The sequence below is a fragment of the Lithobates pipiens genome, unplaced genomic scaffold (assembly GCF_037356315.1).
Source record: "Lithobates pipiens isolate NorthernLeopardFrog02 unplaced genomic scaffold, aLitPip1_a1.2 Scaffold_8, whole genome shotgun sequence".
In the NCBI taxonomy this organism is placed as follows: Eukaryota; Metazoa; Chordata; class Amphibia; order Anura; family Ranidae; genus Lithobates; species Lithobates pipiens.
Window position 1 is genome coordinate 642828224 of NW_027507903.1, and position 26101 is coordinate 642854324.

The window sequence follows — 26101 nt, forward strand, 5'->3', positions numbered from 1 at the left end:
TCCTCCTCCTATACCCACCACCAAACCCCCTATATTGTGACCACCAATATTTACAGTATTCCCCCCACCCTCCTTGGTGCGACTCCCCACAACAGACGCATAACTCCCCATATTCCTCCCAGCAGAAGAGATATTTGTGTGTTTTGAACTGTCTGAGACATCTTTAGCAGATATCGATTGTACAGATTTGGTCTGTACAATCGATGAGTCTTTCCTCTGAGCAGAGAGAGAAATGTCATTTTTGTTTTTCCCAGCAGTATTAACCCCTTCACCATCACCACCACCACCCACCACATTCATTGTTTTATCATGACTGTCATTGTTAATACTTGCTGGTATATTCACATGTCCTGCAGTCTTCCCAGCAGTGTCAGTTCCCACTGCTGTGCTGGTGGAATCTTCATCTGGCCTGTTCTCTTCCATCAGGACAGGACTTTCTGCAGAGGACAGTGCAGGCTGGACTGACACATCCATGGCTTCCACTGCACATGGTGCAGTATTCTGATCCCCTCCCCCACCAGCATCAATCAGCTCTGCTGGAACACAGAGAGGCTCAGGTGAAGCAATCACATTGCAGGTGTCAGACACAGTGTGTGAAACACATGCAGCAAATGTGGTAGTGGAACTACAGGTCTCAGCACATGCGGGTGCAGCAACATCCATGTTCAGGGGATTTGGTGCAGGTCCATCCTCATTACCTGGCTGATTCTTCTGAACATCCTCCGGGACCTCTGATGGATTATCAGACATTACAAGCTTGTCTCCTCTCAGGGGGGATTCCATCCTCTGGATGAAGGTCAGGGTGCCATTCTCACTCTCAACCCCCTGGCTGGTTGCCGCCGGCGACTCCAAGGCCTTACATGGGGGGAGAGGAGCAGAGGCAGATGGACCCGGGTCATCCATATGCTGAGGCTGATCCACTGAACACGATGAGGACTGGCTGACAAACCTTCTCTCGTTTTCAAACTTTTCTTTAAATGCTCCACTTTTTTCTTTTAGTTTTCCCAACAATAAAGTTTGCTGCTTTACTTTTTCCTCTAATTCCTGTAGCTCAGGCTTCATGGCGGTGCGATTCTTACTCCAGGCCTGGAAGTATTTGGCTTTGAAGTTTTTAAGCTCCACTCTCAAAACTTTAAGTTTCTCCTCCGCTCTCCCAATCGCCCTAAAGCGATTAACAACCTTAAGGCTGAAAACGCTGGCATCCATACCAGGGCCCGGACCCACAGACAGATCCTCCACCTCCTCCTCACTGGGCCCCGTGTCATCAGGGGGATCCATCTCAGGGCCTCCCCCAGGATCAGGCATTATTCCTGGGCCGAGCTAGCAGGCAAGGCCCAGGCTTGAAAAATGGGTGGTTCTCACAGAGAGCTCTTTGGGTGTGTCCTCCTCCTCCTTCCCACTGATCACCAATGTAAGGAACATTCTTCCCACTGATCTCCAATGTAAGGAACATTCTTCTCACTGATCACCAATGTAAGGAACATTCTTCCCACTGATCACCAATGTATGGGACATTCTTCCCACTGATCTCCAATGTAAGGAACATTCTTCTCACTGATCACCAATGTAAGGAACATTCTTCTCACTGATCACCAATGTAAGGAACATTCTTCCCACTGATCTCCAATGTAAGGAACATTCTTCTCACTGATCACCAATGTAAGGAACATTCTTCTCACTGATCACCAATGTAAGGAACATTCTTCTCACTGATCTCCAATGTAAGGAACATTCTTCCCACTGATCACCAATGTAAGGAACATTCTTCCCACTGATCACCAATGTAAGGAACATTCTTCTCACTGATCTCCAATGTAAGGAACATTCTTCCCACTGATCACCAATGTAAGGAACATTCTTCCCACTGATCACCAATGTAAGGAACATTCTTCTCACTGATCACCAATGTAAGGAACATTCTTCTCACTGATCACCAATGTAAGGAACATTCTTCTCACTGATCACCAATGTAAGGAACATTCTTCTCACTGATCACCAATGTAAGGAACATTCTTCCCACTGATCACCAATGTAAGGAACATTCTTCTCACTGATCACCAATGTAAGGAACATTCTTCTCACTGATCACCAATGTAAGGAACATTCTTCTCACTGATCACCAATGTAAGGAACATTCTTCCCACTGATCACCAATGTAAGGGACATTCTTCCCACTGATCACCAATGTAAGGGACATTCTTCTCACTGACCACCAATGTAAGGAACATTCTTCTCACTGACCACCAATGTAAGGGACATTCTTCCCACTGATCACCAATGTAAGGGACGTTCTTCCCACTGACCACCAATGTAAGGAACATTCTTCTCACTGACCACCAATGTAAGGGACATTCTTCCCACTGATCACCAATGTAAGGGACATTCTTCCCACTGATCACCAATGTAAGGGACGTTCTTCCCACTGATCACCAATGTAAGGAACATTCTTCTCACTGATCACCAATGTAAGGGACATTCATCCCACTGATCACCAATGTAAGGAACATTCTTCCCACTGATCACCAATGTAAGGAACATTCTTCTCACTGACCACCAATGTAAGGAACATTCATCCCACTGATCACCAATGTAAGGGACATTCTTCCCACTGATCACCAATGTAAGGAACATTCTTCCCACTGATCACCAATGTAAGGATCATTCTTCTCACTGATCACCAATGTAAGGAACATTCTTCTCACTGATCACCAATGTAAGGAACATTCTTCTCACTGATCACCAATGTAAGGGACATTCTTCTCACTGATCACCAATGTAAGGAACATTCTTCTCACTGATCACCAATGTAAGGAACATTCTTCCCACTGATCACCAATGTAAGGGACATTCTTCCCACTGATCACCAATGTAAGGGACATTCTTCCCACTGATCACCAATGTAAGGGACATTCTTCCCACTGATCACCAATGTAAGGAACATTCTTCCCACTGATCACCAATGTAAGGGGCATTCTTCCCACTGATCACCAATGTAAGGAACATTCTTCCCACTGATCACCAATGTAAGGGACATTCTTCCCACTGATCACCAATGTAAGGAACATTCATCCCACTGATCACCAATGTAAGGGACATTCTTCCCACTGACCACCAATGTAAGGAACATTCTTCCCACTGATCACCAATGTAAGGAACATTCTTCTCACTGATCACCAATGTAAGGAACATTCATCCCACTGATCACCAATGTATGGGACATTCTTCCCACTGATCACCAATGTAAGGAACATTCTTCCCACTGATCACCAATGTAAGGAACATTCTTCCCACTGATCACCAATGTAAGGAACATTCCTCCCACTGATTACCAATGTAAGGAACATTCTTCCCACTGATCACCAATGTAAGGAACATTCTTCTCACTGATCACCAATGTAAGGAACATTCTTCTCACTGATCACCAATGTAAGGAACATTCATCCCACTGATCACCAATGTATGGGACATTCTTCCCACTGATCACCAATGTAAGGAACATTCTTCCCACTGATCACCAATGTAAGGAACATTCTTCCCACTGATCACCAATGTAAGGAACATTCTTCTCACTGATCACCAATGTAAGGAACATTCTTCTCACTGATCACCAATGTAAGGGACATTCTTCTCACTGATCACCAATGTAAGGAACATTCTTCTCACTGATCACCAATGTAAGGGACATTCTTCTCACTGATCACCAATGTAAGGGACATTCTTCCCACTGATCACCAATGTAAGGAACATTCTTCTCACTGATCACCAATGTAAGGGACATTCTTCTCACTGATCACCAATGTAAGGAACATTCTTCTCACTGATCACCAATGTAAGGAACATTCTTCCCACTGATCACCAATGTAAGGGACATTCTTCCCACTGATCACCAATGTAAGGGACATTCTTCCCACTGATCACCAATGTAAGGAACATTCTTCCCACTGATCACCAATGTAAGGGGCATTCTTCCCACTGATCACCAATGTAAGGAACATTCTTCCCACTGATCACCAATGTAAGGGACATTCTTCCCACTGATCACCAATGTAAGGAACATTCATCCCACTGATCACCAATGTAAGGGACATTCTTCCCACTGACCACCAATGTAAGGAACATTCTTCCCACTGATCACCAATGTAAGGAACATTCTTCTCACTGATCACCAATGTAAGGGACATTCTTCCCACTGATCACCAATGTAAGGAACATTCTTCTCACTGATCACCAATGTAAGGAACATTCATCCCACTGATCACCAATGTATGGGACATTCTTCCCACTGATCACCAATGTAAGGAACATTCTTCCCACTGATCACCAATGTAAGGAACATTCTTCTCACTGATCACCAATGTAAGGAACATTCTTCTCACTGATCACCAATGTAAGGAACATTCATCCCACTGATCACCAATGTATGGGACATTCTTCCCACTGATCACCAATGTAAGGAACATTCTTCCCACTGATCACCAATGTAAGGAACATTCTTCCCACTGATCACCAATGTAAGGAACATTCTTCTCACTGATCACCAATGTAAGGAACATTCTTCTCACTGATCACCAATGTAAGGGACATTCTTCTCACTGATCACCAATGTAAGGAACATTCTTCTCACTGATCACCAATGTAAGGGACATTCTTCTCACTGATCACCAATGTAAGGGACATTCTTCCCACTAATCACCAATGTAAGGAACATTCTTCTCACTGATCACCAATGTAAGGGACATTCTTCTCACTGATCACCAATGTAAGGAACATTCTTCTCACTGATCACCAATGTAAGGGACATTCTTCCCACTGATCACCAATGTAAGGGACATTCTTCCCACTGATCACCAATGTAAGGGACATTCTTCCCACTGATCACCAATGTAAGGAACATTCTTCTCACTGATCACCAATATAAGGGACATTCTTCTCACTGATCACCAATGTAAGGAACATTCTTCTCACTGATCACCAATGTAAGGGACATTCTTCCCACTGATCACCAATGTAAGGAACATTCTTCTCACTGATCACCAATATAAGGGACATTCTTCTCACTGATCACCAATGTAAGGGACATTCTTCCCACTGATCACCAATGTAAGGGACATTCTTCCCACTGATCACCAATGTAAGGGACATTCTTCTCACTGATCACCAATATAAGGGACATTCTTCCCACTGATCACCAATGTAAGGGACATTCTTCCCACTGATCACCAATGTAAGGGACATTCTTCTCTCTGACCACCAATGTAAGGGACATTCTTCTCACTGATCACCAATGTAAGGGACATTCTTCTCACTGATCACCAATGTAAGGAACATTCTTCTCACTGATCACCAATGTAAGGGACATTCTTCTCACTGATCACCAATGTAAGGGACATTCTTCCCACTGATCACCAATGTAAGGAACATTCTTCTCACTGATCACCAATGTAAGGGACATTCTTCTCACTGATCACCAACGTAAGGAACATTCTTCTCACTGATCACCAATGTAAGGAACATTCTTCCCACTGATCACCAATGTAAGGGACATTCTTCTCACTGATCACCAATGTAAGGAACATTCTTCTCACTGATCACCAATGTAAGGGACATTCTTCTCACTGATCACCAATGTAAGGGACATTCTTCCCACTGATCACCAATGTAAGGAACATTCTTCTCACTGATCACCAATGTAAGGGACATTCTTCTCACTGATCACCAATGTAAGGAACATTCTTCCCACTGATCACCAATGTAAGGGACATTCTTCCCACTGATCACCAATATAAGGGACATTCTTCCCACTGATCACCAATGTAAGGAACATTCTTCCCACTGATCACCAATGTAAGGGGCATTCTTCCCACTGATCACCAATGTAAGGAACATTCTTCCCACTGATCACCAATGTAAGGGACATTCTTCCCACTGATCACCAATGTAAGGAACATTCATCCCACTGATCACCAATGTAAGGGACATTCTTCCCACTGACCACCAATGTAAGGAACATTCTTCCCACTGATCACCAATGTAAGGAACATTCTTCTCACTGATCACCAATGTAAGGGACATTCTTCCCACTGATCACCAATGTAAGGAACATTCTTCTCACTGATCACCAATGTAAGGAACATTCATCCCACTGATCACCAATGTATGGGACATTCTTCCCACTGATCACCAATGTAAGGAACATTCTTCCCAATTTTTCTTTATTAAAAAGTCTTGCAATCATTAAGCATAAAATCACAATATATAAATATACATAAATATATACATATTTACATAAATTAAAATGAATATAGCAAAACTGCTCTCAAACCAAAAAAAAAAAAATACTTTACAGCAATAACATAAATCCTATTACGACTCACACCATTACACCAGACATCAAACTTGTGAGGTTAAGAAACAAACCTGTACCCATTATGCATGCAGCCCTTCTTCAAAAAGAAGATACTAACCAAAAAAAGCTAAGGGAGTGAAAGAACCAGAAAAAGAAAAGAGCTCCTCACCCAGAGATGGGCAGTTCACCAAAGGCAGGTCTGATATTCCTCCACGCCCTTATCCAGACTGCCCGAGGCTCCCTGCCCTTCTCAAGACCCTGAATTTTCCCAACCTCACCCAGAATATCGTGCACCACCACCTCAACAGAGAGGACTTTCTTCCGCAGGGTAATCTGGCACCGTGCATTCCATGTGAAGTAACGGACAACTATACTAACTAAAAACAGTGTATCCAAATCAAAATCCCAGTGAGTCGGGAATGCCCCATACACCCACTCCGCATAACTCATGCGATAGAAAAAGGGGATGCCTAGAGCCCTCCCCACCCTTTTATACACCTCTATGTTAAAGGGACACTGGAGCAAAAAGTGGTCCATAGACTCCACTTTACCAACACACTCCGCTCTAGGACAATCCCGATCATCCACAGGGCGATGCTTCAAGTTCCCTCTCACATAGAGCCTTCCATGGAAGGCGAGCCAGGCTTGATCCCTAAACTTCAAGGGGATTCTTTCTAAATTGATTAAACGCAACCCCTCCCTCATTACAGAGCCTGGGCAATCCCTTAAGGCCAGTGACACACTGAAAGCAGAGCCCAAAATCCTCTTCTCCAGAAGCTTCCTGGGGAGGGACTTGATATCCTCCACTGTCACCTGCCACTGCCGAAGTATTTTCAGACACGGGGCAACATAAGCCGGGAGCTTGCCATGTCGGACTCTCAGACTTTTCACTGGTCCGCCATCTTCCCAGGATCGCAGAAAAGGCCTAAAACAAGATTGAAAAATACCCACCCATCCCGGCGGGTTCTCTGCTAGCATGTTACCAAGATTGTACTTTAAAAACAGCAGAGAAAAGAAAACTATTGGGTTGACCATTCCTAGGCCACCCTCCCGCCTAGACAGGTAAGTTACATTGCGTTTGATCAGGTTCAGCCTACTTCCCCATAACAGTTGGAAAAAGCAGCTGTACACCCTTGCATAGAGAGATACTGGCAAGATACAGACGAAGCTGACATATAAAAAAATTGGGACCAGGTACGTTTTGATCAAGTCAACCCTCTCCCTCAATGAAAGCTTCCATTTCTTCCAACTTGTTACTTTGGCATTGGCACACACCAACCTGCTTTCCCAATTTCGATGACCATAGTCACCAGGACCAAATTTGATGCCCAACACTTTAATTTCCTGCTGGGGCTCTGGGAAGGCATCCGGAAGTTCGAAGCTTTCACCTTCCTCACCCATCCAGAAAACTTCACTCTTTTCATGGTTGACTTTAGAACCAGAAGCCTCCGTGTACTGCTCTATCATAGAGACCACCTCCTGCGCCTCCTCCGTTCCAGAGACAATAACAGACACATCATCGGCATAGGCCACGACCTTCAAAGGTGGCACACCAGCAATGCCCAAAGGCACCCCGCACAAAGATCCACTCTCTAGCCTTCTTATGAAGGGGTCGATTGCGAATACATATAACAGGGGGCTCAGAGGACATCCCTGGCGCACACCAGAGCCAACCTCAAAAGGCCGTCCAACCCAACCATTAACCAGTGGGAAGCTCTCAGCCCCTTTATATAATGTCTTCAGCCAATCTATAAACCTCCCCTGCAGGCCGTATCTACCAAGTAGCAAATACAGGTACTCGTGATTGACTCTATCAAAAGCCTTCGCCTGATCCAATGCCAGCAAGTACTTTCTCCATCCAGCAGCCCTGCATCGTTCCAAAGCCTCCCGGACAGCTAAAACCGCTGAAAAGGTACTTCTACCTTGGACCGAGCAGTGCTGATGACTGGACAACAAATCGCCTGCCACTGACGACAAGCGCCAAAAAAGAATCTTCGCCAAGATCTTTCTATCAACATTGAGAAGACTGATGGGGCGCCAGTTCTCAATCATTGAGGGGTCTTTACCTTTTGACAGAAGAATCACAGCGGATTGCCTCATGGAGGGAGGGAGCGAACCCTCTTCTAGACAGCTGTTATAAACCTCCGCTAAAAAGGGAGCCAGAATGGACTTAAAACACTTGTAGAATTCAGCTGTCAACCCATCTGGCCCAGGCGATTTTTTGGTAGCCAGCTTCTCTATAGCATGAACTACCTCATCCACTGAAATTGGTTCTGTCAAATCCATCAAAGGCAATGTACCATTTCCCAATCCTGGAGTAGAATCCAGAAAGCTTTCCATCTTGTCCCGACAAAGGTCCTTTCTTCCCAGAAGGTCTGCATAATATGATCTGAAGATCTCCAGGATCCCTGATCTGGACTTCACCAGGGAACCCGTACTATCCCTCAGGCCTATGACCGTCTTAACTGCTATGCCTTGCTTACAGTTCTGGTAAGGATCAGGCGAGTGATATTTTCCATAATCCCTCTCCAGAACCAAGGAGGCATGCCGGTCGTATTGACACTTTCTAAGAAGAAACTTGACCTCAGAGATCTCCCCTGGATCTCCTCTATACGAGACAAGACGATCAAGCTTCCTCCGCAAATGCTGGTAGGCAATGTACATACCAAGCTGCTTCTTCTTACTTATGGCCTTGAAAAGTCCAATCGCCCTTTGTTTCACAAGCTCCCACCACTCTGACTTACTGCTGCAAAAGTCCAGAATAGAAACCTGTGCCTGGAAAAAATCCTCAAAGGATTGTCTTACCTCTACGTCTTCCAGGAGAGCCGAATTCAGTTTCCAGGTACCCCTTCCCCTGGGTGGAGTGTCCGAGGCATTCAGAGTCACAGACAGCATACAGTGGTCAGAGAACTCCACCGCCCTCAACTCAGGAGCCGAGAAAGCAGAGTTCTCCTTTAAAAAAAACCTATCTATCCTACTCTGACTATTCCCTCTCTGAAATGTGAATCCCGTGCTGCCAGGGTAGTGCTTAATATGCACATCTACCAGGCCTGCTTGTCTCACCATATCTCTAAGAAAAACGCTATCATACGCCAGCCTGTCTATGGAGCCTCTCCTGTCTTCAGGCCTAATTATGGTGTTAAAATCACCTCCAAAGACAACCTGCTGGGACGTAAAAAGGAAGGGCTTGATCTCTGTGAGGAGGCATTTCCTGCCCCATCTTGACTGCGGTCCATAGATATTAATCAGACGCAAGTCCTGCCCCCTAACAGAGACGTCCAAGACCATGCATCTCCCAATCTCTACCTCAATTACCCGCCGGCACGTTACCATATCGGTTTTAAAAAGGACCGCAACTCCGCTGCAGGGCTCAGCCGCAAGAGACCAAAAGGAGGGACCGCATCTCCACTCCCTTTTTGCTAGATGGACATCGGCCAAAGTATTGAGCCAGGTCTCTTGCAAAAATAAAATCTCGGCATCAAACTCGCTGATCAAAAATAAGGCAATATCACGAGCTCTTGCAGATTTCATGCTGGCGACATTAATGGTCGCCACCTTTATCGGAGTGGGAACTGCCATCAGGATGATTGGGGTAGTCGTTTCTTAACCTTTGCCACACTCTCATCACCAGAAACAGCTCTCTTCAAACTATGTGACTCCCCCTCATCCATGGATGATAAAGAAAAAGATATATCAGACATCCCATCACCTGACAAAACTGAAAAAGGGTTACCAGGAGGAACCCCTCCTGGGTCCGACTCTGAGGAAGAAATAACTACTTTATTTGTCTTCCTCTTCTTCTTTTTCTTCCTCCTAAACGTCTCCCACCCCTCATCATCTGAATCCCCCTCAACAGAGGGTGAGACATGGGATATGGACACCCTTCCATCCGCCCCACCCCCATCCAGCACCCCCACATTCCCCTGACCACGTTTGCGCTGCCGAGGGACAGGGACTGGAGGCTGAGAAGGAAGATCCGCTAAACCTGCCCCCCCAGCAGCCTCCGCTAGTCTGGAGGACCTACGTACAGCAGGAATAGGGACAACCACATGGGGGACAGACTTAGGGACCACATCACTAGAGGGAACAGAATCTGAAACAGAAGGAACTGACACAGGAGGGACAGATTCAGGGACAACATTACCAGGGGGAACAGAACCTGAAACAGATGGAACAGACACAGGAGGGACAGACTCAGGGACAACATTACCAGGGGAAACAGATGGAACTGACACAGGAGGGACAACAACAGTTACAGCGGCCTGATCCTCCTTATCCAGCCTCTGCAGCTCAGCCTCCAATCCTTGCAGGTTATGTAAAGCCTCTGGACACTTACTGTAAGGATGGCCAAGCTGTTGGCACAGATTGCACCGAATTTGGGTACAATCTTTCGCCAAGTGGTCCAGACCCTGGCATAGCGAACACTTTTTACGCGTGCAGGTAGAGGCAAAATGGCCCTTTTCACCACATTTATTGCAGACTTTGGGCTGTCCCTGGTAGAAAATAGTCAGCCGATCTCTTCCCAGAAAAGCTGAGCAGGGCAGATGTTGGACTACATTGCCCAGCACCCCCAGTTTTAGTGACACCGTCCAGGCCCCTGTCCATATCCCATGTTCATCCAGGACCTTCCGCAGTGGAGTGAGGACCTCACCATATCGGCGTAGCCATACTATCAAATCAGCCTCTGGTATGGATTCGTTACGCACCAGGATGGTCACCGATTTTATCAGAGGCTGCCTGGAAATCACCTTTGGCACCAAACCACTCCACTGCGAAAGGCCCTGGCACCTCCTATGTCGCTCCCAAAATAAATCCAACCCCTCAGGTTTTACAAAAGACAAATCAAATTCATAACTCCCCACTGGGCAAATCAAAGCAAAAATATCCACAGCTTTAAACCCCATTTCCAAAATCAACTCTGCCACCCTCCCCCTCACTGGTGGGGTCCCCTCCCCCTCCCACTTGAACTGAACCACATTCCTCCTCCTATACCCACCACCAAACCCCCTATATTGTGACCACCAATATTTACAGTATTCCCCCCACCCTCCTTGGTGCGACTCCCCACAACAGACGCATAACTCCCCATATTCCTCCCAGCAGAAGAGATATTTGTGTGTTTTGAACTGTCTGAGACATCTTTAGCAGATATCGATTGTACAGATTTGGTCTGTACAATCGATGAGTCTTTCCTCTGAGCAGAGAGAGAAATGTCATTTTTGTTTTTCCCAGCAGTATTAACCCCTTCACCATCACCACCACCACCCACCACATTCATTGTTTTATCATGACTGTCATTGTTAATACTTGCTGGTATATTCACATGTCCTGCAGTCTTCCCAGCAGTGTCAGTTCCCACTGCTGTGCTGGTGGAATCTTCATCTGGCCTGTTCTCTTCCATCAGGACAGGACTTTCTGCAGAGGACAGTGCAGGCTGGACTGACACATCCATGGCTTCCATTGCACATGGTGCAGTATTCTGATCCCCTCCCCCACCAGCATCAATCAGCTCTGCTGGAACACAGAGAGGCTCAGGTGAAGCAATCACATTGCAGGTGTCAGACACAGTGTGTGAAACACATGCAGCAAATGTGGTAGTGGAACTACAGGTCTCAGCACATGCGGGTGCAGCAACATCCATGTTCAGGGGATTTGGTGCAGGTCCATCCTCATTACCTGGCTGATTCTTCTGAACATCCTCCGGGACCTCTGATGGATTATCAGACATTACAAGCTTGTCTCCTCTCAGGGGGGATTCCATCCTCTGGATGAAGGTCAGGGTGCCATTCTCACTCTCAACCCCCTGGCTGGTTGCCGCCGGCGACTCCAAGGCCTTACATGGGGGGAGAGGAGCAGAGGCAGATGGACCCGGGTCATCCATATGCTGAGGCTGATCCACTGAACACGATGAGGACTGGCTGACAAACCTTCTCTCGTTTTCAAACTTTTCTTTAAATGCTCCACTTTTTTCTTTTAGTTTTCCCAACAATAAAGTTTGCTGCTTTACTTTTTCCTCTAATTCCTGTAGCTCAGGCTTCATGGCGGTGCGATTCTTACTCCAGGCCTGGAAGTATTTGGCTTTGAAGTTTTTAAGCTCCACTCTCAAAACTTTAAGTTTCTCCTCCGCTCTCCCAATCGCCCTAAAGCGATTAACAACCTTAAGGCTGAAAACGCTGGCATCCATACCAGGGCCCGGACCCACAGACAGATCCTCCACCTCCTCCTCACTGGGCCCCGTGTCATCAGGGGGATCCATCTCAGGGCCTCCCCCAGGATCAGGCATTATTCCTGGGCCGAGCTAGCAGGCAAGGCCCAGGCTTGAAAAATGGGTGGTTCTCACAGAGAGCTCTTTGGGTGTGTCCTCCTCCTCCTTCCCACTGATCACCAATGTAAGGAACATTCTTCCCACTGATCTCCAATGTAAGGAACATTCTTCTCACTGATCACCAATGTAAGGAACATTCTTCTCACTGATCACCAATGTAAGGAACATTCTTCCCACTGATCTCCAATGTAAGGAACATTCTTCTCACTGATCACCAATGTAAGGAACATTCTTCTCACTGATCACCAATGTAAGGAACATTCTTCTCACTGATCTCCAATGTAAGGAACATTCTTCCCACTGATCACCAATGTAAGGAACATTCTTCCCACTGATCACCAATGTAAGGAACATTCTTCTCACTGATCTCCAATGTAAGGAACATTCTTCCCACTGATCACCAATGTAAGGAACATTCTTCCCACTGATCACCAATGTAAGGAACATTCTTCTCACTGATCACCAATGTAAGGAACATTCTTCTCACTGATCACCAATGTAAGGAACATTCTTCCCACTGATCACCAATGTAAGGAACATTCTTCTCACTGATCACCAATGTAAGGAACATTCTTCTCACTGATCACCAATGTAAGGAACATTCTTCTCACTGATCACCAATGTAAGGAACATTCTTCCCACTGATCACCAATGTAAGGGACATTCTTCCCACTGATCACCAATGTAAGGGACATTCTTCTCACTGACCACCAATGTAAGGAACATTCTTCTCACTGACCACCAATGTAAGGGACATTCTTCCCACTGATCACCAATGTAAGGGACGTTCTTCCCACTGACCACCAATGTAAGGAACATTCTTCTCACTGACCACCAATGTAAGGGACATTCTTCCCACTGATCACCAATGTAAGGGACATTCTTCCCACTGATCACCAATGTAAGGGACGTTCTTCCCACTGATCACCAATGTAAGGAACATTCTTCTCACTGATCACCAATGTAAGGGACATTCATCCCACTGATCACCAATGTAAGGAACATTCTTCCCACTGATCACCAATGTAAGGAACATTCTTCTCACTGACCACCAATGTAAGGAACATTCATCCCACTGATCACCAATGTAAGGGACATTCTTCCCACTGATCACCAATGTAAGGAACATTCTTCCCACTGATCACCAATGTAAGGATCATTCTTCTCACTGATCACCAATGTAAGGAACATTCTTCTCACTGATCACCAATGTAAGGAACATTCTTCTCACTGATCACCAATGTAAGGGACATTCTTCTCACTGATCACCAATGTAAGGAACATTCTTCTCACTGATCACCAATGTAAGGAACATTCTTCCCACTGATCACCAATGTAAGGGACATTCTTCCCACTGATCACCAATGTAAGGGACATTCTTCCCACTGATCACCAATGTAAGGGACATTCTTCCCACTGATCACCAATGTAAGGAACATTCTTCCCACTGATCACCAATGTAAGGGGCATTCTTCCCACTGATCACCAATGTAAGGAACATTCTTCCCACTGATCACCAATGTAAGGGACATTCTTCCCACTGATCACCAATGTAAGGAACATTCATCCCACTGATCACCAATGTAAGGGACATTCTTCCCACTGACCACCAATGTAAGGAACATTCTTCCCACTGATCACCAATGTAAGGAACATTCTTCTCACTGATCACCAATGTAAGGAACATTCATCCCACTGATCACCAATGTATGGGACATTCTTCCCACTGATCACCAATGTAAGGAACATTCTTCCCACTGATCACCAATGTAAGGAACATTCTTCCCACTGATCACCAATGTAAGGAACATTCCTCCCACTGATTACCAATGTAAGGAACATTCTTCCCACTGATCACCAATGTAAGGAACATTCTTCTCACTGATCACCAATGTAAGGAACATTCTTCTCACTGATCACCAATGTAAGGAACATTCATCCCACTGATCACCAATGTATGGGACATTCTTCCCACTGATCACCAATGTAAGGAACATTCTTCCCACTGATCACCAATGTAAGGAACATTCTTCCCACTGATCACCAATGTAAGGAACATTCTTCTCACTGATCACCAATGTAAGGAACATTCTTCTCACTGATCACCAATGTAAGGGACATTCTTCTCACTGATCACCAATGTAAGGAACATTCTTCTCACTGATCACCAATGTAAGGGACATTCTTCTCACTGATCACCAATGTAAGGGACATTCTTCCCACTGATCACCAATGTAAGGAACATTCTTCTCACTGATCACCAATGTAAGGGACATTCTTCTCACTGATCACCAATGTAAGGAACATTCTTCTCACTGATCACCAATGTAAGGAACATTCTTCCCACTGATCACCAATGTAAGGGACATTCTTCCCACTGATCACCAATGTAAGGGACATTCTTCCCACTGATCACCAATGTAAGGAACATTCTTCCCACTGATCACCAATGTAAGGGGCATTCTTCCCACTGATCACCAATGTAAGGAACATTCTTCCCACTGATCACCAATGTAAGGGACATTCTTCCCACTGATCACCAATGTAAGGAACATTCATCCCACTGATCACCAATGTAAGGGACATTCTTCCCACTGACCACCAATGTAAGGAACATTCTTCCCACTGATCACCAATGTAAGGAACATTCTTCTCACTGATCACCAATGTAAGGGACATTCTTCCCACTGATCACCAATGTAAGGAACATTCTTCTCACTGATCACCAATGTAAGGAACATTCATCCCACTGATCACCAATGTATGGGACATTCTTCCCACTGATCACCAATGTAAGGAACATTCTTCCCACTGATCACCAATGTAAGGAACATTCTTCTCACTGATCACCAATGTAAGGAACATTCTTCTCACTGATCACCAATGTAAGGAACATTCATCCCACTGATCACCAATGTATGGGACATTCTTCCCACTGATCACCAATGTAAGGAACATTCTTCCCACTGATCACCAATGTAAGGAACATTCTTCCCACTGATCACCAATGTAAGGAACATTCTTCTCACTGATCACCAATGTAAGGAACATTCTTCTCACTGATCACCAATGTAAGGGACATTCTTCTCACTGATCACCAATGTAAGGAACATTCTTCTCACTGATCACCAATGTAAGGGACATTCTTCTCACTGATCACCAATGTAAGGGACATTCTTCCCACTAATCACCAATGTAAGGAACATTCTTCTCACTGATCACCAATGTAAGGGACATTCTTCTCACTGATCACCAATGTAAGGAACATTCTTCTCACTGATCACCAATGTAAGGGACATTCTTCCCACTGATCACCAATGTAAGGGACATTCTTCCCACTGATCACCAATGTAAGGGACATTCTTCCCACTGATCACCAATGTAAGGAACATTCTTCTCACTGATCACCAATATAAGGGACATTCTTCTCACTGATCACCAATGTAAGGAACATTCTTCTCACTGATCACCAATGTAAGGGACATTCTTCCCACTGATCACCAATGTAAGGAACATTCTTCTCACTGATCACCAATATAAGGGACATTCTTCTCACTGATCACCAATGTAAGGGACATTCTTCCCACTGATCACCAATGTAAGGGACATTCTTCCCACTGATCACCAATGTAAGGGACATTCTTCTCACTGATCACCAATATAAGGGACATTCTTCCCACTGATCACCAATGTAAGGGACATTCTTCCCACTGATCACCAATGTAAGGGACATTCTTCTCTCTGACCACCAATGTAAGGGACATTCTTCTCACTGATCACCAATGTAAGGGACATTCTTCTCACTGATCACCAATGTAAGGAACATTCTTCTCACTGATCACCAATGTAAGGGACATTCTTCTCACTGATCACCAATGTAAGGGACATTCTTCCCACTGATCACCAATGTAAGGAACATTCTTCTCACTGATCACCAATGTAAGGGACATTCTTCTCACTGATCACCAACGTAAGGAACATTCTTCTCACTGATCACCAATGTAAGGAACATTCTTCCCACTGATCACCAATGTAAGGGACATTCTTCTCACTGATCACCAATGTAAGGAACATTCTTCTCACTGATCACCAATGTAAGGGACATTCTTCTCACTGATCACCAATGTAAGGGACATTCTTCCCACTGATCACCAATGTAAGGAACATTCTTCTCACTGATCACCAATGTAAGGGACATTCTTCTCACTGATCACCAATGTAAGGAACATTCTTCCCACTGATCACCAATGTAAGGGACATTCTTCCCACTGATCACCAATATAAGGGACATTCTTCCCACTGATCACCAATGTAAGGAACATTCTTCCCACTGATCACCAATGTAAGGGGCATTCTTCCCACTGATCACCAATGTAAGGAACATTCTTCCCACTGATCACCAATGTAAGGGACATTCTTCCCACTGATCACCAATGTAAGGAACATTCATCCCACTGATCACCAATGTAAGGGACATTCTTCCCACTGACCACCAATGTAAGGAACATTCTTCCCACTGATCACCAATGTAAGGAACATTCTTCTCACTGATCACCAATGTAAGGGACATTCTTCCCACTGATCACCAATGTAAGGAACATTCTTCTCACTGATCACCAATGTAAGGAACATTCATCCCACTGATCACCAATGTATGGGACATTCTTCCCACTGATCACCAATGTAAGGAACATTCTTCCCAATTTTTCTTTATTAAAAAGTCTTGCAATCATTAAGCATAAAATCACAATATATAAATATACATAAATATATACATATTTACATAAATTAATATGAATATAGCAAAACTGCTCTCAAACCAAAAAAAAAAAAATACTTTACAGCAATAACATAAATCCTATTACGACTCACACCATTACACCAGACATCAAACTTGTGAGGTTAAGAAACAAACCTGTACCCATTATGCATGCAGCCCTTCTTCAAAAAGAAGATACTAACCAAAAAAAGCTAAGGGAGTGAAAGAACCAGAAAAAGAAAAGAGCTCCTCACCCAGAGATGGGCAGTTCACCAAAGGCAGGTCTGATATTCCTCCACGCCCTTATCCAGACTGCCCGAGGCTCCCTGCCCTTCTCAAGACCCTGAATTTTCCCAACCTCACCCAGAATATCGTGCACCACCACCTCAACAGAGAGGACTTTCTTCCGCAGGGTAATCTGGCACCGTGCATTCCATGTGAAGTAACGGACAACTATACTAACTAAAAACAGTGTATCCAAATCAAAATCCCAGTGAGTCGGGAATGCCCCATACACCCACTCCGCATAACTCATGCGATAGAAAAAGGGGATGCCTAGAGCCCTCCCCACCCTTTTATACACCTCTATGTTAAAGGGACACTGGAGCAAAAAGTGGTCCATAGACTCCACTTTACCAACACACTCCGCTCTAGGACAATCCCGATCATCCACAGGGCGATGCTTCAAGTTCCCTCTCACATAGAGCCTTCCATGGAAGGCGAGCCAGGCTTGATCCCTAAACTTCAAGGGGATTCTTTCTAAATTGATTAAACGCAACCCCTCCCTCATTACAGAGCCTGGGCAATCCCTTAAGGCCAGTGACACACTGAAAGCAGAGCCCAAAATCCTCTTCTCCAGAAGCTTCCTGGGGAGGGACTTGATATCCTCCACTGTCACCTGCCACTGCCGAAGTATTTTCAGACACGGGGCAACATAAGCCGGGAGCTTGCCATGTCGGACTCTCAGACTTTTCACTGGTCCGCCATCTTCCCAGGATCGCAGAAAAGGCCTAAAACAAGATTGAAAAATACCCACCCATCCCGGCGGGTTCTCTGCTAGCATGTTACCAAGATTGTACTTTAAAAACAGCAGAGAAAAGAAAACTATTGGGTTGACCATTCCTAGGCCACCCTCCCGCCTAGACAGGTAAGTTACATTGCGTTTGATCAGGTTCAGCCTACTTCCCCATAACAGTTGGAAAAAGCAGCTGTACACCCTTGCATAGAGAGATACTGGCAAGATACAGACGAAGCTGACATATAAAAAAATTGGGACCAGGTACGTTTTGATCAAGTCAACCCTCTCCCTCAATGAAAGCTTCCATTTCTTCCAACTTGTTACTTTGGCATTGGCACACACCAACCTGCTTTCCCAATTTCGATGACCATAGTCACCAGGACCAAATTTGATGCCCAACACTTTAATTTCCTGCTGGGGCTCTGGGAAGGCATCCGGAAGTTCGAAGCTTTCACCTTCCTCACCCATCCAGAAAACTTCACTCTTTTCATGGTTGACTTTAGAACCAGAAGCCTCCGTGTACTGCTCTATCATAGAGACCACCTCCTGCGCCTCCTCCGTTCCAGAGACAATAACAGACACATCATCGGCATAGGCCACGACCTTCAAAGGTGGCACACCAGCAATGCCCAAAGGCACCCCGCACAAAGATCCACTCTCTAGCCTTCTTATGAAGGGGTCGATTGCGAATACATATAACAGGGGGCTCAGAGGACATCCCTGGCGCACACCAGAGCCAACCTCAAAAGGCCGTCCAACCCAACCATTAACCAGTGGGAAGCTCTCAGCCCCTTTATATAATGTCTTCAGCCAATCTATAAACCTCCCCTGCAGGCCGTATCTACCAAGTAGCAAATACAGGTACTCGTGATTGACTCTATCAAAAGCCTTCGCCTGATCCAATGCCAGCAAGTACTTTCTCCATCCAGCAGCCCTGCATCGTTCCAAAGCCTCCCGGACAGCTAAAACCGCTGAAAAGGTACTTCTACCTTGGACCGAGCAGTGCTGATGACTGGACAACAAATCGCCTGCCACTGACGACAAGCGCCAAAAAAGAATCTTCGCCAAGATCTTTCTATCAACATTGAGAAGACTGATGGGGCGCCAGTTCTCAATCATTGAGGGGTCTTTACCTTTTGACAGAAGAATCACAGCGGATTGCCTCATGGAGGGAGGGAGCGAACCCTCTTCTAGACAGCTGTTATAAACCTCCGCTAAAAAGGGAGCCAGAATGGACTTAAAACACTTGTAGAATTCAGCTGTCAACCCATCTGGCCCAGGCGATTTTTTGGTAGCCAGCTTCTCTATAGCATGAACTACCTCATCCACTGAAATTGGTTCTGTCAAATCCATCAAAGGCAATGTACCATTTCCCAATCCTGGAGTAGAATCCAGAAAGCTTTCCATCTTGTCCCGACAAAGGTCCTTTCTTCCCAGAAGGTCTGCATAATATGATCTGAAGATCTCCAGGATCCCTGATCTGGACTTCACCAGGGAACCCGTACTATCCCTCAGGCCTATGACCGTCTTAACTGCTATGCCTTGCTTACAGTTCTGGTAAGGATCAGGCGAGTGATATTTTCCATAATCCCTCTCCAGAACCAAGGAGGCATGCCGGTCGTATTGACACTTTCTAAGAAGAAACTTGACCTCAGAGATCTCCCCTGGATCTCCTCTATACGAGACAAGACGATCAAGCTTCCTCCGCAAATGCTGGTAGGCAATGTACATACCAAGCTGCTTCTTCTTACTTATGGCCTTGAAAAGTCCAATCGCCCTTTGTTTCACAAGCTCCCACCACTCTGACTTACTGCTGCAAAAGTCCAGAATAGAAACCTGTGCCTGGAAAAAATCCTCAAAGGATTGTCTTACCTCTACGTCTTCCAGGAGAGCCGAATTCAGTTTCCAGGTACCCCTTCCCCTGGGTGGAGTGTCCGAGGCATTCAGAGTCACAGACAGCATACAGTGGTCAGAGAACTCCACCGCCCTCAACTCAGGAGCCGAGAAAGCAGAGTTCTCCTTTAAAAAAAACCTATCTATCCTACTCTGACTATTCCCTCTCTGAAATGTGAATCCCGTGCTGCCAGGGCAGTGCTTAATATGCACATCTACCAGGCCTGCTTGTCTCACCATATCTCTAAGAAAAACGCTATCGTACGCCAGCCTGTCTATGGAGCCTCTCCTGTCTTCAGGCCTAATTATGGTGTTAAAATCACCTCCAAAGACAACCTGCTGGGACGTAAAAAGGAAGGGCTTGATCTCTGTGAGGAGGCATTTCCTGCCCCATCTTGACTGCGGTCCATAGATATTAATCAGACGCAAGTCCTGCTCCCTAACAGAGACGTCCAAGACCATGCATCTTCCAATCTCTACCTCAATTACCCGCCGGCACGTTACCATATCGGTTTTAAAAAGGACCGCAACTCCGCTGCAGGGCTCAGCCGCAAGAGACCAAAAGGAGGGACCGCATCTCCACTCCCTTTTTGCTAGATGGACATCGGCCAAAGTATTGAGCCAGGTCTCTTGCAAAAATAAAATCTCGGCATCAAACTCGCTGAGCAAAAATAAGGCAATATCACGAGCTCTTGCAGATTTCATGCTGGCGACATTAATGGTCGCCACCTTTATCGGAGTGGGAACTGCCATCAGGATGATTGGGGTAGTCGTTTCTTAACCTTTACCACACTCTCATCACCAGAAACAGCTCTCTTCAAACTATGTGACTCCCCCTCATCCATGGATGATAAAGAGAAAGATACATCAGACATCCCATCACCTGACAAAACTGAAAAAGGGTTACCAGGAGGAACCCCTCCTGGGTCCGACTCTGAGGAAGAAATAACTACTTTATTTGTCTTCCTCTTCTTCTTTTTCTTCCTCCTAAACGTCTCCCACCCCTCATCATCTGAATCCCCCCCAACAGAGGGTGAGACATGGGATATGGACACCCTTCCATCCGCCCCACCCCCATCCAGCACCCCCACATTCCCCTGACCACGTTTGCGCTGCCGAGGGACAGGGACTGGAGGCTGAGAAGGAAGATCCGCTAAACCTGCCCCCCCAGCAGCTTCCGCTAGTCTGGAGGACCTACGTACAGCAGGAATAGGGACAACCACATGGGGGACAGACTTAGGGACCACATCACTAGAGGGAACAGAATCTGAAACAGAAGGAACTGACACAGGAGGGACAGATTCAGGGACAACATTACCAGGGGGAACAGAACCTGAAACAGATGGAACAGACACAGGAGGGACAGACTCAGGGACAACATTACCAGGGGAAACAGATGGAACTGACACAGGAGGGACAACAACAGTTACAGCGGCCTGATCCTCCTTATCCAGCCTCTGCAGCTCAGCCTCCAATCCTTGCAGGTTATGTAAAGCCTCTGGACACTTACTGTAAGGATGGCCAAGCTGTTGGCACAGATTGCACCGAATTTGGGTACAATCTTTCGCCAAGTGGTCCAGACCCTGGCATAGCGAACACTTTTTACGGGTGCAGGTAGAGGCAAAATGGCCCTTTTCACCACATTTATTGCAGACTTTGGGCTGTCCCTGGTAGAAAATAGTCAGCCGATCTCTTCCCAGAAAAGCTGAGCAGGGCAGATGTTGGACTACATTGCCCAGCACCCCCAGTTTTAGTGACACCGTCCAGGCCCCTGTCCATATCCCATGCTCATCCAGGACCTTCCGCAGTGGAGTGAGGACCTCACCATATCGGCGTAGCCATACTACCAAATCAGCCTCTGGTATGGATTCGTTACGCACCAGGATGGTCACCGATTTTATCAGAGGCTGCCTGGAAATCACCTTTGGCACCAAACCACTCCACTGCGAAAGGCCCTGGCACCTCCTATGTCGCTCCCAAAATAAATCCAACCCCTCAGGTTTTACAAAAGACAAATCAAATTCATAACTCCCCACTGGGCAAATCAAAGCAAAAATATCCACAGCTTTAAACCCCATTTCCAAAATCAACTCTGCCACCCTCCCCCTCACTGGTGGGGTCCCCTCCCCCTCCCACTTGAACTGAACCACATTCCTCCTCCTATACCCACCACCAAACCCCCTATATTGTGACCACCAATATTTACAGTATTCCCCCCACCCTCCTTGGTGCGACTCCCCACAACAGATGCATAACTCCCCATATTCCTCCCAGCAGAAGAGATATTTGTGTGTTTTGAACTGTCTGAGACATCTTTAGCAGATATCGATTGTACAGATTTGGTCTGTACAATCGATGAGTCTTTCCTCTGAGCAGAGAGAGAAATGTCATTTTTGTTTTTCCCAGCAGTATTAACCCCTTCACCATCACCACCACCACCCACCACATTCATTGTTTTATCATGACTGTCATTGTTAATACTTGCTGGTATATTCACATGTCCTGCAGTCTTCCCAGCAGTGTCAGTTCCCACTGCTGTGCTGGTGGAATCTTCATCTGGCCTGTTCTCTTCCATCAGGACAGGACTTTCTGCAGAGGACAGTGCAGGCTGGACTGACACATCCATGGCTTCCATTGCACATGGTGCAGTATTCTGATCCCCTCCCCCACCAGCATCAATCAGCTCTGCTGGAACACAGAGAGGCTCAGGTGAAGCAATCACATTGCAGGTGTCAGACACAGTGTGTGAAACACATGCAGCAAATGTGGTAGTGGAACTACAGGTCTCAGCACATGCGGGTGCAGCAACATCCATGTTCAGGGGATTTGGTGCAGGTTCATCCTCATTACCTGGCTGATTCTTCTGAACATCCTCCGGGACCTCTGATGGATTATCAGACATTACAAGCTTGTCTCCTCTCAGGGGGGATTCCATCCTCTGGATGAAGGTCAGGGTGCCATTCTCACTCTCAACCCCCTGGCTGGTTGCCGCCGGCGACTCCAAGGCCTTACATGGGGGGAGAGGAGCAGAGGCAGATGGACCCGGGTCATCCATATGCTGAGGCTGATCCACTGAACACGATGAGGACTGGCTGACAAACCTTCTCTCGTTTTCAAACTTTTCTTTAAATGCTCCACTTTTTTCTTTTAGTTTTCCCAACAATAAAGTTTGCTGCTTTACTTTTTCCTCTAATTCCTGTAGCTCAGGCTTCATGGCGGTGCGATTCTTACTCCAGGCCTGGAAGTATTTGGCTTTGAAGTTTTTAAGCTCCACTCTCAAAACTTTAAGTTTCTCCTCCGCTCTCCCAATCGCCCTAAAGCGATTAACAACCTTAAGGCTGAAAACGCTGGCATCCATACCAGGGCCCGGACCCACAGACAGATCCTCCACCTCCTCCTCACTGGGCCCCGTGTCATCAGGGGGATCCATCTCAGGGCCTCCCCCAGGATCAGGCATTATTCCTGGGCCGAGCTAGCAGGCAAGGCCCAGGCTTGAAAAATGGGTGGTTCTCACAGAGAGCTCTTTGGGTGTGTCCTCCTCCTCCTTCCCACTGATCACCAATGTAAGGAACATTCTTCTCACTGATCACCAATGTAAGGAACATTCTTCTCACTGATCACCAATGTAAGGAACATTCATCCCACTGATCACCAATGTATGGGACATTCTTCCCACTGATCACCAATGTAAGGAACATTCTTCCCACTGATCACCAATGTAAGGAACATTCTTCCCACTGATCACCAATGTAAGGAACATTCTTCTCACTGATCACCAATGTAAGGAACATTCTTCTCACTGATCACCAATGTAAGAAACATTCTTCTCACTGATCACCAATGTAAGGAACATTCTTCTCACTGATCTCCAATGTAAGGAACATTCTTCCCACTGATCACCAATGTAAGGGACATTCTTCTCACTGATCACCAATGTAAGGGACATTCTTCTCACTGATCACCAATGTAAGGAACATTCTTCTCACTGATCACCAATGTAAGGGACATTCTTCTCACTGATCACCAATGTAAGGGACATTCTTCCCACTGATCACCAATGTAAGGAACATTCTTCTCACTGATCACCAATGTAAGGGACATTCTTCTCACTGATCACCAATGTAAGGAACATTCTTCTCACTGATCACCAATGTAAGGGACATTCTTCCCACTGATCACCAATGTAAGGGACATTCTTCTCACTGATCACCAATGTAAGGAACATTCTTCTCACTGATCACCAATGTAAGGAACATTCTTCTCACTGATCACCAATATAAGGGACATTCTTCTCACTGATCACCAATGTAAGGGACATTCTTCTCACTGATCACCAATGTAAGGAACATTCTTCCCACTGATCACCAATGTAAGGGACATTCTTCCCACTGATCACCAATGTAAGGAACATTCTTCTCACTGATCACCAATATAAGGGACATTCTTCTCACTGATCACCAATGTAAGGAACATTCTTCTCACTGATCACCAATGTAAGGGACATTCTTCCCACTGATCACCAATGTAAGGAACATTCTTCTCACTGATCACCAATATAAGGGACATTCTTCTCACTGATCACCAATGTAAGGAACATTCTTCCCACTGATCACCAATGTAAGGAACATTCTTCCCACTGATCACCAATGTAAGGGACATTCTTCCCACTGATCACCAATGTAAGGGACATTCTTCCCACTGATCACCAATGTAAGGGACGTTCTTCCCACTGATCACCAATGTAAGGAACATTCTTCCCACTGATCACCAATGTAAGGAACATTCTTCTCACTGATCACCAATGTAAGGAACATTCTTCTCACTGATCACCAATATAAGGGACATTCTTCTCACTGATCACCAATGTAAGGGACATTCTTCCCACTGATCACCAATGTAAGGGACATTCTTCCCACTGATCACCAATGTAAGGGACATTCTTCTCACTGATCACCAATATAAGGGACATTCTTCCCACTGATCACCAATGTAAGGGACATTCTTCCCACTGATCACCAATGTAAGGGACATTCTTCTCTCTGACCACCAATGTAAGGGACATTCTTCTCACTGATCACCAATGTAAGGGACATTCTTCCCTGTGACTAATGTACTGTACATATAGTAATTATTAGCGGGGTTCCCTGAGACCGGAAAGTTATTTAATGTGTTCCCCCATGTTAGGACGGCTGAGGAAAGCTGCACTAGATCTGGGTAGATGGACCATTCGGGAAGATGCCCTTAGAGTTTTGGCCATGGTGTTGGTCACAATGTAAGGTTAATCAGCTGCTGATGACCTTTACAAGCCAGGAGTGAGTGAGGACATGACCGAACCTCATGGACATCGATGTCCTCCATCACTCGAGACATTTCCTAAGAGTGGATTCCCAATGGAAGAGCCGTGTTCCAGCCAACTCACCATCCTCAGCTTCTTACACCAGTCTGCCAGAGCGAGACGCACCGGGTGACCATCACATTCACACTGACAGGTCTTGTGGGACAAAGTGATAATCTTTTTGTTGTTGGTGAGTTGGCTGGTCAGCTCCTTGGAGACAGGCTGAGTACAACAATGAGCCAAAGCTCCTTGTCTCCCGTACAATGCACTCTGCATCCTTTACAGCATAGCTACCTGCTTGTCAACACAAGAGGGCCATCCAGATCCGGCCAAACAGGTACCGGCACACAAACTCTCCGAGGAGCTACCATTCAGAAGATCAATCAAGTCACCCGACACCTACAATGCACCACCTGGCCTCCTGC

At 45.9% G+C, this 26101-nt stretch overlaps 1 protein-coding gene across 1 annotated transcript in view; it reads right to left on the reverse strand.

Moving 5' to 3' along the window:
• The window catches only part of LOC143961619 (beta-1,3-galactosyltransferase 5-like), a 50697-nt gene extending 24802 nt beyond the window's left edge, over positions 1-25895 (reverse strand). The window contains exon 1 of the mRNA XM_077470942.1: positions 25761-25895. Within this exon, the coding sequence (XP_077327068.1) occupies positions 25761-25763 (3 nt within the window). The 5' untranslated portion in view covers positions 25764-25895. The remainder of the gene's footprint in view (positions 1-25760) is intronic.
• Between the last annotated feature and the right edge of the window lie 206 nt (positions 25896-26101).